This window comes from Anser cygnoides, chromosome Z (assembly GCF_040182565.1).
Source record: "Anser cygnoides isolate HZ-2024a breed goose chromosome Z, Taihu_goose_T2T_genome, whole genome shotgun sequence".
Lineage (NCBI taxonomy): Eukaryota > Metazoa > Chordata > Aves > Anseriformes > Anatidae > Anser > Anser cygnoides.
In genome coordinates this window covers 71,258,979-71,276,500 of record NC_089912.1, presented here as the reverse complement: position 1 = coordinate 71,276,500, position 17,522 = coordinate 71,258,979, and the positions used below count along the sequence as shown (strand labels likewise).

General features: G+C 36.2%; 1 protein-coding gene across 1 annotated transcript in view; it reads right to left on the bottom strand.

Annotated features, from left to right (window-relative positions):
• The window catches only part of ITGA1 (integrin subunit alpha 1), a 79,687-nt gene that overhangs the window by 46,881 nt on the left and 15,284 nt on the right, over positions 1-17,522 (bottom strand). The window contains exons 2-5 of the mRNA XM_048050380.2: positions 4,322-4,442; positions 1,383-1,495; positions 343-431; positions 138-252 (exon numbers count right to left, since the gene is read on the bottom strand). Coding sequence (XP_047906337.1) covers positions 138-252; positions 343-431; positions 1,383-1,495; positions 4,322-4,442 — 438 coding nt within the window. The remainder of the gene's footprint in view (positions 1-137; positions 253-342; positions 432-1,382; positions 1,496-4,321; positions 4,443-17,522) is intronic.

Genomic DNA, 17,522 nt, shown 5'->3' with positions numbered 1-17,522 from the left:
AAACATTTACTTAACTTGGTAATGCTGGTAGCTAAGGAAAGCAGTTCATACTTTTTGGTATGCCTCTGTGTATACATTCATCTTGTTTGGCACTTCGTATTTTCAGACACACAAGAGAATTCCTGTAGCATGCATACCTTGCACAGACGGTGCAATCGCCTCCACAGTTTCAAAAGTGGAGCTGACGTTGGAGCAAACTCCAGTTGTGTAATGTAAACGCCCACATTTATAAGCATAGAGTGGTCCACATGCCTTAAAAAGATGAAAAAGGTTGAAACTTTTGATGTGGTACCTAAGGAAAATACAGACTTCTTTTAAAATTGACAAAAAATCCTTTCTTACCAGAAAGCCGCCTTTTGGGTTAGTCACTAAGGTTGTTCCAAGAGTCATGTTTTCTTTTACTTCCATGACGTTAGGAACTGAAGTAGAAGCTATAAATAGATTGAAATGTTAAGTATTTGGGAATGTGAAAACAAAATGTTAAAGTATATATCAGCTAGCAGAGAGCTTCCAGCTTCTAAAATAAAACACAGACTGACACTGGTTCTATCAAATATTTTAGCACCCTTCATCCTCCTCCTTCAGTTGCAATGAACAAGGAAAAATTCTGAGACTGGCTTGTATCCCAGAAAATTTGTCTGGGTTGCTGTCTCAAATAGTTTCTTGAACTGGGAAAAAAGGTAAAAATAACAGTACAATGAAAGCAAGAGATTACTGTTCACACAGTTTTGTTAATTAGAAGACAAATATTCATTTTTTACTCTGTCCTGTTATAAATGAATTACAGCTTTTATGTTTGCTACTTTTTTGTTACATTATTGGTATTCAGGTTTTCAAGGAAAGAGATTTAAGAAAAAATATGGTGATAGGCGTATTTAGTGGAATTCATATTAACAGTCTCTTCTTGTCTACATTGAGTCTCTCTTGACACAAGCAAAAGAAAAAAAAAAAGGATGAATGCTAAACACCTGATTAAGGTGCTTCAGCCTTGCTCTGACTACTTAAGTGCTTGTTAAAAGCATTAGGCTTTTAACTCTTATTGGCTTCCAAGAGTTTTGGAAAGGGTAGCCCACAAATCTACATTCCTCAGCCTTTCTGCCAGGACCGGTAACCACAGTCAATCAGTATCAGTCATAATAATGCTTTGATAACACAGCTAAATGCCTGTTCTAGAGTATCAGTGTGTTTTCCATAGAGCAATGAGAGACTTTAAAATAAAAGTATTTTTGATGTTACAAATACAACTCCTTCACATTTAGTTCTGGAGCCCTAAGTAAATTTTCCGTATAAAACCAATCCTAACACATATTTATTAACTAAAAATCTCTTTAAGATTTGACCTTTACTATTCCCCCGCATGACAGCTCTATTTTCTTTCATACCTGGTAAATTCAGTTTTATGCAGGGCGACTGGTTGTCCTTTCCTACAGGGCATTTGTATACATCTCCTGTTCTTTTCTCAGGCTGGCCAACTAATGGAGAACCAATAAGTACCCTGCAAATGAAATGTTATCTGAAATTTTCTTCTTTCAAAAAAGGTTTGAAAGTCAGCAAATAAAACTTACATACAGAACACAGATACAGCAAGTTCTGCACAAACAGTAGAGGACGGAGAGCAAGAAAAGTATTATGCTCTTTCAGATACAATAAAAAGAAGCTATTCTGTCTCCTCTGTAATAAACAACACCGAAAGGAAATATACCTATATACCAAATTACACAATAGAGTAACATTACAAAAAAATTCCACTGAAAAATACAAGCAGCATTGGTTGGTGGATGAAACGTATTATAAGTAGTACAGAAAGAGATACATTTTTTATTTACATCACCCTGATCTTTAATATATTTTAGAAGAAAAAATATTTTAAATGCTAAGGAGGGACCAAATGCACAAGAAGAGGGTCACAGGCACCAAGCAGAATTCAGTTTTAAATAATGTGAGCCAGCATTTTAAAATACATCATGTAAGGCTTTTTATCCTGAGCAGTTAAAAAAAAAAAAAAAGGGGAAAAAAAATATGTTCAGAAAATCTCTATTCTGATACAATATTTTGTAAGCATAACAAATTAGCATTCAGTCCTAAATCCATTTTCAGCAGAAAATGCTGTTTAGAGAGAGACACTGTTTTTGTTCTCACATCCTCATCAGCAACACTAAATAGCCCAGCATCACCCAGCAAGTAACTGACTCCGTTAAATGTGCAAGGAAGAACTCAAATTAAATTAGAATTCACTGCACACACTGAAAATAGAAATCCTGCCATTAAAAGTAACAGTTCAGTAAGATTTGCTCGTGGACACTTAGATGATTGTGAAGAGTTACTGAGAGAACTATTTCTACCTTTAATCATAAATTAATGAGTCTAGGCAGAAGATACTTGGATAGAATGACATAATAGGTAAGATGTAGCCTACAGATGAAAAGAGCTAGAAAGGAGATTTTAAATGCAGTACACCATTCAGCTTCTAAACAAATATACTGAAACAGCTCATCCAGTAATTTTTTTTTTTTATTAATAATTTCTAAAGCGAAATAAAATGGTCCAAGTACATACTGCATCTGACTGATCTTTCAAGCTACACTCTGTAATGCATTTTTAACACCAAAACTTAGAAGCATGCACCAGGACCTATTATGCATCCTTGACTTCTGTTTAACCACAAAGAAACTGAGTGTGCTTGACATTCCAGAAGAGGTGATCAGTACTTAGCAGGATAATGTCCACATGCTGTTCTTTACCCACAAAAAAAGAAGATCCCCATGAACTGAGATAAGTGGTTTGAAAGACTACTCTATTTGCCAAAAGGATTTTTTGTTTTTATTTTTTTATTTTCGGGGACTCTTTTGAGGAACTACTTTAGTCAGGTTTACAAGACATCTGATGCTGAAAATCTGTCTGTGGTATCAAGGTAGTGTTATAGCTCTTGTCAAAGCACCACAAAGATTTATATATTTAAAATACCAATATGCAGATTTCCTGCTCTGTATGTTACGCTGAAGGAAACTTGGAAACTTGAAAATTTAGCAGAGGCTCTGGAGTTTTATTTCAGAGATGTTCAGACCTAGCATGCTCGTTTAAATTCCTGTCTTCCTTCAGCCACTGAAAGAGTACCCATTTCTGGCTCATAATATTTTTTGCACTTGAAAGGCTTCAGGGCAGTCTACAAAAATACAGCTTACTCCACAAAATCCCAGCTCCTAGAATGGATACCATTTCCTGAAGGTCTAGGTTAGCTCAACAAAGGTCACTATTATCCTTTCATCACCCCCGTGCAGAAGTGTATTTAAACATCCTGCAACCTGGACAGTCGAGAACTAGCATTTGCAAAAGCAGGCTCTGCTATTTCATTTTAGTGATCATTCCCTGCGTCTAATAGAGAACAGAGTGCTGCAGTGGTGGACAGACTCTAAGAATCAAGCAGGTCTGGTGCTGCAGAGCAGTGTGACCTGGCTGCCAAGTGGCCACATGCCCTTTGTTCCAGACTGCTAGGAGTCATCTCTGAGGCTTATCATGAATGTCAAATTACTGGCGAAGCTCTTGGAAAACCAGAAAAATCAGCAAACAACAATACAGCCCTCAGGTTTCCCAAGCCTTTTATCATTCAATTGCTATTTCAGTCCTCCAGCCCTGAGATTCACCTGTGATGTTCATTCTTATGCATAAGCTGCTTATCAAAAGACTGAGAGGCAATGATATTAGTAAGCACATCAAAATGCAGTCTATAATTCAGCAGAAAAAGCAAGGAAATGGCAGGTTAAGAAGGTGGCTCCAAATCCCAAATGCAAATATATTGCCAACTGCAAGACAATTAGACCTCCAAAAGAGAAGAGGGAGAACTGCATTACTAAATACTTAGAGAAATCTTCCCACCAGTCCCACCAAAAACTCAGTTCTGGCAACCACTGACAGAAAACTTTAGAAAAAACAGGTTAGGCAAAACAGGAGCAATTTCACTGGTGATATATTAATAGAAGGAAAAGATGAATCATGACTGTCGTGACTTTTTTTTTTTTTTTTTTGTGAAACAGAAAAAAGATGGTTCAGGCATACATAAAGCTTTCTTAGCTCCAGCACACAGGTAATTTACCCACTTTGTGAACTCATTTATTTCTTTGAGAAAATTGATGTAGATATAGATTTGAATCTTTGTCTCCCAGTGTATGGAGATTTCTTTAGGACTGTTCATAGATTTAATAAATACAAATAAGCCTGACAGAAAACTGACCCTTAGTTATGGGGCATACTTAGAAAAAACAGTATAGAACCTGAGTCACTGAATATGTGGTAATTTGCAATTTAGACAAGAAAAGCAGCTTACCACTTTCCTTCCTCATTTTCATACTGTTGAACTGTGTACCCAAACATATCTTCCAGAGGCCCACTGAAGGTCATTGAATTTTTCACATCAACATTGGAAGAGGCAACGAGATGAAGGAGAGCTGTATAAAAAAAACAAAAAACAACGACAAAAAAAAAATCACAACATGTAACAATATGCATGAAAACCCAAACTTTTCAGAAATCAAAGTTCGGTTACGACTTACTGAGGGTTTAAGACAGGGATTGAAAGTGGTATTTTGAATATATTTACCACAGTTGGTAAAAGATTTAAAATGTACTTTCTCACACATACATATGCATCTATATTCACAGACAGATTTCTATAGCCAAAACTTAGATGTTAGTTTTAAAAGTCAAAATTACTGAATTACTGGTCAACATCACTACTTATACATTAAATAAGGCTTTTTATCTTTTCTTTATTCTTCATTTCAAGCAGTGATCTCTTCCATTCTTGTCCTGTTGAAGGACAACCACTGACTTCCATCTGCAGAGCTATTTAATACAGAACCAAAACTTTGATGAATTTGTAGAACATCAAGACTAGTTAAAAACAATTATATACATCTTTATTTTCATTTCAAAGAAGCATTTCATGATCATTTACTGACATTTAACAGTTACATAGAAGTATCCAAATCCATAATACTTGCTGCACGTCAAAGCATTCAAATGATGTCCAGTCAGTCACTAAAATACTTCTGTGTTATTCACCATTGAGATGATGACATTCTCATAGAAAGTTTGTTACTATAATTAAGCTCCCAAATGGTCAGTGCTAATCTGTCCCTCTCAGCATCACATTCCCTGCTTAATTGAGTAAAATCATCACAAAAAGACTATTTATCACAAAAAGACTATTTATTACTGAGTAGGTATTTCCGGTTTCACTGGACAGCAGAAAAAGGAAAAGTTTCTTTTGTGTTATTTCAGTTTTTCTTCCTCCAGTCAGAGTCAGGAAATAAAAAGAAGTGGACACATTAAAATCGTGTTTACTTTTACTCTTCAGAAAAGATTCATTACAAGCAATGAGAAAAAATTCATCGCTGATGGTCTGAGGGGAAAGCATTTGCCGGAAAAGTACGCATTCTTGTCTTAACTACTTGCATTCTCTGTCTTAACCACTGATATTTACTTTTAAATAATGCTGCCATGTCTCTTCATATGCAATAGAGGTTTTTCTCTTTTACTTTCTTTTTTCTTTGGAGTCATCAAAGAATAATCAAAGTCAACAAAATTGCAAAATTTAAAAAATCAGTAAAATTATCATTGGCTCAAATCTTTTAACTTAATTTTCAGAGTAAACGTAACAGCTATTATTATTATTATTAATATTTTTATTAATATTTTTTATTATTTTTATGAATATCATACATATGGTATTCTGGCCATCATTTAAAATCCCAATTTACCTCTTAGTCAGTGAAACTGTTCTAATGAGATTATCTGCTAGAGTCTAAGTTGTTTAGCTAAAGAAGAAAGGTAGTTGCAAAATCCATCCATGTCAACTCACCTCTTCAAGACCTCTGGAAGTCTGTTCACTTTAGCCCCTGAATGAGATGGGCAGAACATCCTTCTAGAAGTCTTTTCCCTCTTGTTTACCACATAAAACATAATTTGATTTTAAAAGGCACAGATTCCAGTTCATCTCTTCAAATTTACTTTCTTCGAAGGCTATTGAAGGTTACATATGCAGTCTGTGTTCTGTATAACTTCATTACACATCACAGAACCATAGAATCATTAGGGTTGGAAAAGACCTCCAAGATCATCTGGTCCAACCATTCCCCTGCCACCAGTATCACCCACTAAACCGTGTCCCTAAGCACCATGTCCAACTTTTCCTTAAACACCCTTAGGGACGGTGACTCCACCACCTCCCTGCACAACCCGTTCCAATGCCTGACTGCTCCTTCTGAGAAGAAATGTCTCCTAATTTCCTGCCTAAACCTCCCCTGGTGCAACTTGAGGTCGTTCCCTTGTGTCCTATCACTAGTTATCTGCGAGAAGAGGCCAACCCCCAGCTCCCCACAACATTCTTTCAGGATGTTGTAGAGTGCAATAAGGTCAATAACAACCCCAGTTTCCTCAGCTGCTCCTCATACGACTTGTGTTCTAGACCCTTCACCAGCTTTGTAGCCCTGCCATGTCAATGATACCCTTTCACATCATTCCATTCTCTGCTGAAAGAGGAGTTTCTTCACAGTACAACATCGGCAACTATTGTGATTTTTACAGTGTGTTCATGGTACTAAATTGTCTTGAAAATTTCTGACTCTGTTACACAATACACTCAATCCCTATAGTTTTAAAGAGTACACTTCTGATCCTCATGGTTATAACAGAAAGTCTGAAAATCTTTGAAATGTTAAAACAAGAAAACTAGATGACAAACAGAAAATGCCAGCTATTTGCTACTACCCCCTAAAAGCCTTCTGATTCTGATTGAGGTCAATTCAGAACCAGCAATAATAATGGTTCTTAAAAGACAGAGCTAGAAGAATTCAAACAAGCTAGGACTGGTCAGAAATAAAAAGGAGGTGACTCTCCACATAGCAGGGAATAGAGATGGAGACTTCGTCAACAAAGGATATTTTGGATGCTAAATATCATATATTCAATGGATAACTGAGTAAGCTAATGGAGGTAGTTAGCTACTGCAGGTTACAAACCATACAGAAACCACATCAAATTCAGGAATTCCCCTTAGCTGGAAATATTCTGAAGATGGAAGAATACACAGGAGGAATAACATATATGCTTTCTCATCTATCTTTTGTCTCTGGGTATCATCTTACATTTACTCCTGAAGACATGACACTGGACCAAATACTTGATTTGATCCAGTATAGTTATCCTTTTCCTCTCAACTTCCCATTCAATTTTAGCTTGAAATCAGATGCTTTGAAGTTTGATTTTTGTATGCAATTTGTGTGGCTTATTTTCATATGCAGATGTATTACACAACTTCCTGTGGCTTCTATGTGCATCATGAGCTAATGATTTTGAATAAAAGTAAGGGTTGTACTACGCAGTGGAAGATTAATTTATAAATACTTAATAAAGGTATCTTACTACATTTCCAACAGATTGCTTAAAATGAAATCTTACTTTTTCATTTAAAGATTTATTGAAATCTGCAGATGGTAAATGGAAAAGTGGAGTTTACAGTGACCCATGTTACACTATCAGCTAACAATAACTCCACTTTTATGACTTTCATGATTTTTTTTCATTTTTCAGTACAATGTTGTATACAAACCAGCGTTCACAATATTGAAAAAAAAAATGACTGTGACTGAAAATGATACTTTATATTAGTAATAATTTCTAGCTTGTATACTTCCAGATTTCCAATTTCTGTCTAAGTTGTAAGCATTCTCTTCAGGTTCTAGCGAACTGGTGTAGATAAAGTATAAAGACTACTGGCAGAAGTAGTGAAAAAAATAAAAGCTACAGAAAAGTTGGAGAGAATTCTTGAAGGGTATAGGGAATAGTTGGAAAAAATTTCTTTTGAGGCATGTAGTACTTGACTATATACTTAATCACAGTTATTGTAGGTAAATTAAACTAAGATTTTGAACCATTCCATGCCGTGTTAACAGAATGACTAAAAAGACTGATCAAAGTACTGATCAGAAATACAGAATATAAAAGTTTACCAGAGGATAATACTGAAGTTCCAGCTTTTAGGTTCTCATTTTATAACAAATGAACCACTGCAGAAAACTGGGATAATGACCCTCTCACTGCTGACTTGAACGGAGTAAGAAAACTAGCTGGTGCACATAGCATTTGTAGCTGGGCACAGTTTGTACCTGCGCATGAGAAGTTAACACTCAGTCACCAAGACAGCAAGACAAATATTATTGTAATAGATAATTGCAAGCCTAGAGTAGTAGCTCATACTTGTACGGTAGCCACTAATATATTTTTTTCCCTTCTGTTTTATTTAACTGGAGTTTTTAACCAAACTTTCATGTCATCTGCCTGGTTATTCTGGTAAACTATGCAAAAAATGCTTAAAATATATTTCCCCAGGACTTGTCTGCGTGCCTATTGCCTGGTCACTCTAATCTTTGCAAACAGAGAACTGCACAGAGCCCCCATGTTTTCCAAGTATGTCAACATAACCAGAGCTGCAGCACGTCTAACTAGCACCTGGCTCTTGACTGATGAAAAAAAGATAAATCACCTGCAATAGATGACATTATGGAGAATGACTTAACCAAGAGAAGAGAGTACATTCAGTTAGGATATTTTGTCTGTGTATGGTCTGTAGCAAATAACAATTGCATCCTCTATAAACAGTGGCTATTCTTGGAAAGGACAAATTCGCGTGTTACATTTAACATTACACGTTGGCTGCATGCTAATTTTCCCCACCAGCATGCGGTCAGAGACACTTAGTCAAACACTTCCTGCTGTAGCATTTCAGAAGTCTTTATTAGTTCTTTTGTATTTTGCAAGAAGACAAAGAAACAAAGCAGGTCTAAGTGCAGTTAGGAAAGAAAAAGTAGAAATATATTGCAAAAGTACGCACAACTGGAAAATACTGGGAAAGTCTGAAGAAAGAATGTTTTTAGGAGAAGAATTCCAGACTGCATCCATCCTGGATAATTAAAGAAATTTAAGATTAAAATAAAATTAAAATGTTGTATTGTCTTCTCATATTCAGGGACCTCTTGCAAAGAAAACGACAATGACAAAGTGCTTTATTGTCTTGCAGTGATACTGTAATGGTATTTTAAAGATCTGCAAACAACATAGGAGTGCAATACAGAACACACCGAAAGCTAAGTGACATTAGGAATGATGTCCTAGCTTATAAAGCAGTATCTAACAGCTCTGTTAGAGTATTTTATACCCATGTTGCAAAAATCCTATCTCTATTGTACTTTAATAAAACAGGTGAAGAAAGAAGCTTATGTGGAAGTATCCAGGATGTTGGTTACTCACTGAGAGGAGCAGGACTGGGAGTACTGGCTTTACCTCCCACGACACCTGAATATGAACACAGCAGCATATGGTATCATGCTTTGCAATTAGAAAAACCTTTCACTTGAGGAAATTGATATCACCAAGTGCTGACACGGTCAAGTTTGTGCTACTGCTCTCAGCCAGCTGGAATCCATCTGTCGAATCTGTGTGTGATTCTGTGTGAAAGAAAACTGGATCTTTTAGCTGCATCACCACAACAGGACTCAGATTCAGGGCTGGTCTGCATCTGGCTAGTAGAAAGGGAACATTAAACATGTATCTGCTTGCAAAGATACCTATAAAATACTATTTGTAAAATGGCTCAGGCATACAGAAGTAGATTCTTTGCTGGTAATTTAAAGGGGAGAATCTTCACATTTTATTTTTACCTCACTTGTGATAATGTCACTGCAGCATTATACACATCTTATGAAAAAGACATTTAGTCACAGACATTTCAAGTGAAAGAAAATATGGCTGCATGGTACAATTGCCATCTGTGAGCTTGGAGGCTACAGTGCTTTGGCCTTAATGTGGAAGGCCACAGAGGCCTTCATAGGAGTTTGTGCTGCATTCATTTCTGGCTGGCTAACTACCACTGTATTTCAAATAAAGCTGAATATTAAAAAAAAAAAAAAAAAAAGGAGGAGGAAAAAGGATTAACTTTTGGAACTTTTTCAGTAGAGCTTAAATCAAGCCTTTCATTTTTCAGGGCTACAAAAGAACCTTTGTATAATTTTGCCTCCAGCTTTTTTTCTTTAATCTTTAACCTTTGAAAAGCAAAAGACTGATTTTCTGGAATAAGCCCATATAATTAAAAAAAGACTTATCATTAAAAGTAGATAAATATCCAAAAAAGTAAAAGGAATGTGTATTTGAAAGTGGTTCCAGATTCAGTAGCCACATGCTTTTCAAAGCCAATTAAATGCTTTGTACAACTCCATAAATAAAGCTTCCTTTGCCAGTTTTTGTACTGAATAATTTGTACTGGAAAACAGCTTTATAATGCAGTGTCAAGCCTGAAAATATACTGAATCAAAGCTTTGTAATGTGATCCCAAATGAGTAACACAATGCAACATGCAAAACTCCTGTAAATGTAATAGCAGAGACCAAGAATACGTCCCCTACTCAGCAGTTGTCAGAATAAAACCATATTGTTCAAAGTTTGCAACCTTTGAAATTATGCCTCTCATTAGAATGATTCTTAGCACTTTGCAGTTTCTCATAGAAGGGAGAAAAAGACTTAGAAATATTCAATCACATACAAAAAAAAACATCGTGAGGTCAGCCACTAGACTTGTACAGATGTACACAAGCTTAGAAAATTTAGCAGTTAGATGAAAGCCAAACAATTCCTAGAGAATGTTTGAGTTCGGCTCCAGTGATCTCCATCCTATCTTTTGGGTATAGTTCTTCTATCAATACCTAACTATGTTCAAGTCCTACAGCCTTTGTGTTCCCCTCTAGCCCCATTCTCCTTTCTTATCAAAGACCATTTCCTCCAGAACACCCCACTATAACTTTTGCTTCCTAATATCTAACTTGATATACCAACCCTAAGGACCTTCTATCTCTGGACCCCTTTTAGGTAGAAGGTATTTATAGTCATTTGTTATTAAATCATATTTCACACAAATGCATGGTTAAAATGATCATGTATATTACTTTCCAGAATGAAGACCAGAAGCTTAAAATGGAGCAATTTTGGGCAAAAAAAGTAACTGAACAAATGAGAATTTGTTAACCTAAAGAAAAACGCGTTCTTCACAACACTCTCTAAAACTGCTCACAGACCTGTAAGTTTTCTTCCACAAAAAAAAATTCTCCAGTTTGATGAGAAGAGTTGAATGTGTTTCAATCGCTTTTCTATGAGCTTTCTAACTGCTCAGTTATGCTGGATCTCAGTTTTGCCAGCTGTTGTCCTGCTGCTGTAAGCTTTCCTCTGTGTAGCCTTGTCTCAACTAGCATTGCAAGTCAAGTACAGCTATTGTTGGGGGAAACACATGCCAAAATCCTTAGCAAACCCCAAACCCTAAGTGTTTTTTATCTGACTTCACACAGTTAACTGGTCTGCTTTTCCTATGCCAAAATGCATACTTTAAGTATTTCCAGTTAATGTTGTTAGTATTGTGCTACATGAAAAGCCCAAGTAGATTCAATAAGAATCATATATTTTCTTTTATACAAGTATGAAGCTGCTTGACTATCCAAAGCCTCATTACCGTTATCATACTAAATAATTTCTAAATATGTCTAAGTATGCTTTTCAGGTTTCTTAAGACTTTAACTTCCCTAACACTTGCTTCGTGTGTGTGGGGGAGCAAACCCCAATCTTGTTCCACTCAAACAAGGAGCTCCCGTACCTTTTCCAGCTTATGTAATCACAAAGATCACTTTATATCAAGCAATAGCTTCTTCAACATTATGCTTATGATTAAATCCAAAGACGTAGCTGGAACATGCAATAGGTAGCCCAACTGCTTAAAAAAATAGTGTGATCATCATTACATATGACAACTCCAGTATGGTTAATAATCAGTTTTTATGCATCTTTGAATCAGAGAAGTACTGTACAATATCAGAGTTGAAGCTCATGTAGGAGCTCACAGAATCATAGAATCGCTCGGGTTGGAAGGGACCTTGGACTACAGAAATGTATCAGAAATTTCAAGAAAGAGATGATAGTGTGATGCGTGTTCAACAGTAAGCATCATGCCTATTCTCTACTCAAAGGAGGTTTATTTTGATGAATTATCTGCAAAACATTCTACACCTTTCATAATCTCAGTGTATTAGAGCACAATCAAGAAAGCAGAAAGCACGAAATACTAGTTGCTAGCCAAACATGTGAGTTGGAATAAATTACTACCTGTCGGTGTTCAAATGTGAATGTCAAATGCTGTTATATCTAAGTTTCTTTTGAATCCATGCTTTGTAACCATACTTTCTCTTTCCAACTAACAAAATATCTTTAAGAATGAAACGAAAATACCATGTCAAAAAATACTTGAGAAAACTAGCAAACACTGCAATCAAGTTAATGTACTTTTGAAGGTGGATGTATTGCCACTAGGGTGCTTTTTATACATTAAAAATACTGTTCTCTTTTAAAAGAACATGAACCACTGCACACACACAAAAAAATACTCTGTCAGCATATGTCACGAAACTTAAAATTGACCATCTATAAAATTGGCCAGTAGGTATAGAAATGATCACAATTCTTTTTGAACAGTCTGGAAAATGTGATAATCACATAAATGATGGGGAAAAAAAAAAAAGCCCAGTTGAAAACTCTTGTTATTATCTCTCCACCAGGACGAAATATAGTTTTGTTTTTGTCTTCCTGATCTGTTATCATTATTCATGATTTTTTTCCCCAATTGTTTTCAAAGACTGTCAGGTAAATTTTCTCAAAAGTCAGCAGACTTAAGGCTAATACCAGAATGGAAATGCTTCAGTGGCACTAGCAGCTTTCTGAAAAGCAACAACTTTCATTTTTTCCATTTCTTTACTACACAATGGCTACAAACTCCTTTCTTTCATCACCTTATGCTAAGCATAATCATTGGCTGTCAGCTGAATCACTCAAGGCTTCAGGAAGAGAAGAAATCCTCCAAAAGAAAATGCAAATATCTTGATGTCATCGTCTCACACACAGCTAACCGAAGTACTATGGAACTTAAATTCAAACCAGTTTCTATACAGTGCAGCAAAAACACACAATGTACACACTAAAATTGATTAGCTCATATTTGATATCTATAAAATTTATCAATATCAATTCAGCTGTGATCCAAGAAACTGTAATAACTGCAGTGAAATGGAAAAGATGGAAGCTCACAAATCTCTTTTCCTTCAGTGCAATATACCTCCGTTAAGCAGTAATTTTGGAGAAAAACAAAAACAAACAAACCAAATAAAATTATGCAGAGCTTGAACAAGGAAAAATTCCAGAGCCTAGCAGGGATGTACATACTTTGGAGTTAAATTTCAGATGTGTATACTAAAAGAAAACAACAACAACTTGCAAACTATAGTTGAGTTGTCCAAAGAACTCCTTTCCCAATATTTCTGATAATACAGCATCTATGATAATTTTGATTAGAATACACTACAACATTAGTTTTCTTCATCTAAGCCATCTTCTAGTAGAGTAAGAGGGAACCACTATGTTGCTCCAATTTTTTATTTCATGACTGCATGAAAAAAGAATTCCATGTTTCCCTCTTTAAAATATTTACTTCCTAACTTTAACAGGGATTTGAAAACTCCAGAACCTAAGAAGTCTTTCTTAGCACCTTCCTTAACATTATTTTATTCTTAGTCCTCCTTTATTTTTCGAACTTCTTGTATCAAGTTCAGCTCACAATGAGTTGCAGCAAAATGTAAAACAAATGAATTTTTATGAAACTGAACTCCATTTAAAATGCGCAGGGAGAATCTATGACAGCCTAATACAGATAGCACTTTTACAAAGTAAAGTATCCTAGTAAAGTTTAAGCTCTATTCTTTTTTTTATTTTTTGTGTGTATGTGTGTGTGTGTGTGTGTGTAGTTAAATAGTCATACATGCAGTTTTCTGAGAGCAGAACAGGACAGTAGAGGATGAAACCTGCTGTTACTAAAAACTCATCTTGGAAGGTTTAAAAATGCTGGACACTGAGATTAGAGTGATAAACATGAATCATTATCCAAATAGCTTTTTATTGCTTTTAATCTATTAATTCTTTGTAAAGAATCAACTATATCGCCAATAATATTGTTCAAGATGTCGTTTTTTACTTTTTTTTCCCCATAACTACAAAACATAACTACAGTGGAAATATAGTTGCTTAGACATTGCTAGAGGCAGTAATGGGAAATAAAGTCCCATATTTGTTGAAATGCTGGAATGACCCCAGATGCCAGCACCATCACAACATGAAGCGCCTCTCCATCCCCAACTGTGCAGCAGCCAACAGGGGATGCCTGCTTTGTCCTGTGGGAGCACAGCACAGCAGCTGCTGCCTGTTTAAACAGAGTGGCACAGCCTGCTTACAAGCAGTATCTTGAGCTTGTCTCAAGCACAGACTGGCATGAGTAATCATGGTATCAGTTCTCTATCAAGACATATGGAGCATTTCTGGTTCAAAACTCATTACTGCTCAGTGGTGAAAGCGAAGATACACCACAGCAGTCTATTTCCTTACCCTACCTACAAGTTGTTGCCTTGCACTGTACAGTTTAAAGAATATGGGTTGATGATACAATAATTTTTTAACTGAGAAATCCAAGCAGACAAGAACGTGGGACCACAGTGGTCATTACATTCAATCTTCCTTAAAACAAACCATAACTTACTGCCTAATGTACAAATGACCACAAAAACCACCACCACATGCAGGCCACAAAAGACACTGCAGACAAGAGAAGCAGTAATTTGTTCTAATCTCAGCTTTCATAATTGCATGGAAACTACCACAAGAACAACTGGCATTACACTGGCCAATTCAGAAACTACTGCTATGCGTATTTCCTCACCTTGCTGAAGCAGCTTCACTCATCTTATGGTCTAGGACAATCATAAGGACTTTCATGTGCTTGCTGTTTTATATGTTAGTAGCTAATCTCCAGTTTATCTGGAAGGTGAACATAATTTACCGGCAACAGATAAAACCCAGCCTTCCGTAAATAGATTAATGTACCAGTAACTCAGGAAGTGGCAAACAACGTTCACCAGAGTAGCAGAAAACTCAATGAAGCCAAAAAGCCAAATTTGCACCTGTGTATGTCTGCTGAAATGAAAGTAAAAGATACCTCTAATGTAGGTTAGAAGCTTGCTCCCCAGAATGATCATGTGTGACATCTTTTAAGTGGTATATACCGCAGATCTGTGACTCCACCCTTGTCATTTCAGAGTGCAGTCTGGGAAATAAACTAATTTTAAAAATTGCAGTAACAGTTTATGGGGAACATGTATTTTTTGTTACACTTTTATAGTAAAGATACTTTGTTTTTCATTTACAAGGTTAATAAATTATCCAAAAGAGAGTACGAATTATCAATATTGAATAGCAATATGCTGAAAACTCAATACATAATAATTATATGCATTGTCAACCATTTCTACTAATTTTTAAAGACTACGACACTCTAGTAGCAGGAAGAGCAAGACCACCCCCTTTTCTGTACTGTTGGTGTAGGGATTTTATTGGCAAGGCAGCTGAAAGCACTACAGAATTAATCCCAGGTCTTTTTACTGCAAATGTTCTCTTTTACTCGTCAAGAAACAATTCAGGGAAATTTGGAACTAGCCATTCAGAGATTATAAGAGGAAGGTTTGTTCCTCCCCTCTTCCCCCCTCCAAAATAAACCTGGACTCTAGAGGGAGAAAAACATCCTGTTTTTTAGATGTAGTTTAAGATAGAGCTTTCTACATGACTTACTGGTGCTAATAACTTACATTTCTCACCCACAACACATGAAGTACACCCATGATTTTAAGATAGCTGTCCAGACCAAGCTGGTTCAGGAACAGTATTCAGGCATTAAAAGGAGCTGCACAGAGAACCCGTTATTCCTTTGAAACATCTACATCAACTTCACACAAGTACCCTACAGAGTTTATCAGTGAGGAAATTTTATTTTGTCTTGTGGATGTCACTTGTCCAGGGTAAACAGAAGTTTGCAAAGCTAAAGTCAGATATCTAAGACTGACTCAGTCTTCTAAAGTCAATGTGAGCTACAAGTGTTGGAAAAGGACCTCCTAAAAAGGCAAAAAGAACCTCATGACACCATCTTCTGTCCCACAGTACTCCTAGAACTTCTGCAAAAACTTGTCACCCTATCACAGATTTAGCATCAGCTTTACGTAAGTAGCATCTTAACTAGAGTTTCAGCAGCAGCAGGAGTGATGATGTTCAGCTTTTCCCTGAAGCCCAGCTAAGAGGCTGCGACAACAATGCTGATGCTGTGCACCTTATTATTATTATTATTACTGTTATTCTATGGCCTATAGCTCTTTGGATACTGCTGCTGCATTTGTCTAAGGCCAACATTTCTAACCTGTGCAGAGATAAACAGGGGATCAGCTCAAAGCAGCTCACTTCAGAGTCTTTGGAGGAAAAGTGCTTTCTAAAGGAAACACATTTAATGATCAATGAAGTGAGATCGATGCCTGTTCATAAACAAAAAGCTGTTTTTTTTTTTTAAATAAATCAGTAGAGCTCTTGGAAGACACCAGAGTGACAGAGATTGAGAGGCAATTACTCAATAAACCCAGGTACCTAATGCAAGCATCTTCACATTTGTCAGCTCAGCCATAGTTTGAGAAAGAGTTCCTGCCTGCTCACTCAATCCTAACATGAGGCAGGTATTGCGGTACAAACTGGTAGATGTGGCACAAATATACGTGCTAAGCTTTGGACTCATAAACATGGCAACTCCATTCTCCACTAAAACAACAGCAGCAGGCACTCTGCTTCTGTTCAGAGCACAGGGTACAGGATTGCTGAATCAATTCCTATCTGCTGCTGGCAGCTACATCATCTCTTTCAGGGTAAACAAATTCCATGTCAAAGAGACCTTTTGCTCTGATTATTCTGACTGGAAGGCAATTCCAACTTCTTATTTTCTAGTAGTAGGAATTTTCTCCTCTCTGGCATATATTTATTTCTTGCCAGTTGTTATGTCAAAGTAAGAGTTTTTAAGATAGAGAACAAAGCAGTTTAAAAAGTGTTCTAGAAATAAAACTGAAAGCATTCAATTCCAAAATACTGCTGTCTAAAGCTCTAAACATTTTTCACTGACAATTCCAATACTGCTCTCCTTGAAAAGAAAGACTATATAAAACTTTACAAGCTTTTTGGCTAGAAGAACAAGTCTTCAAAGTTAGGAAAGGTTAGATTTACTGTTGTCAGCAATAACACTAATTTGGTTCTTTCTGAACACTTAATACGATTTTTGTGTCATAACAGAAGTAGCATGTGATCGTGCAAGTAGACTTGCATAAAACATATACAGACAGCTTGCAATTGCTTAAGCTATTAAACTTCTTTACCAAGGGGTTTGTATGCTTGACTTGTCAACTGTCTGTCTACCAATAGATTTTTAATAACTGATTCCTGACACTTAGATAAAGCATAAAATCTTGCCATTTGGCTGACTTGACTTACTATAAAAATGGTTAATAAAAATGCTTTAGCTGAAACTCAAA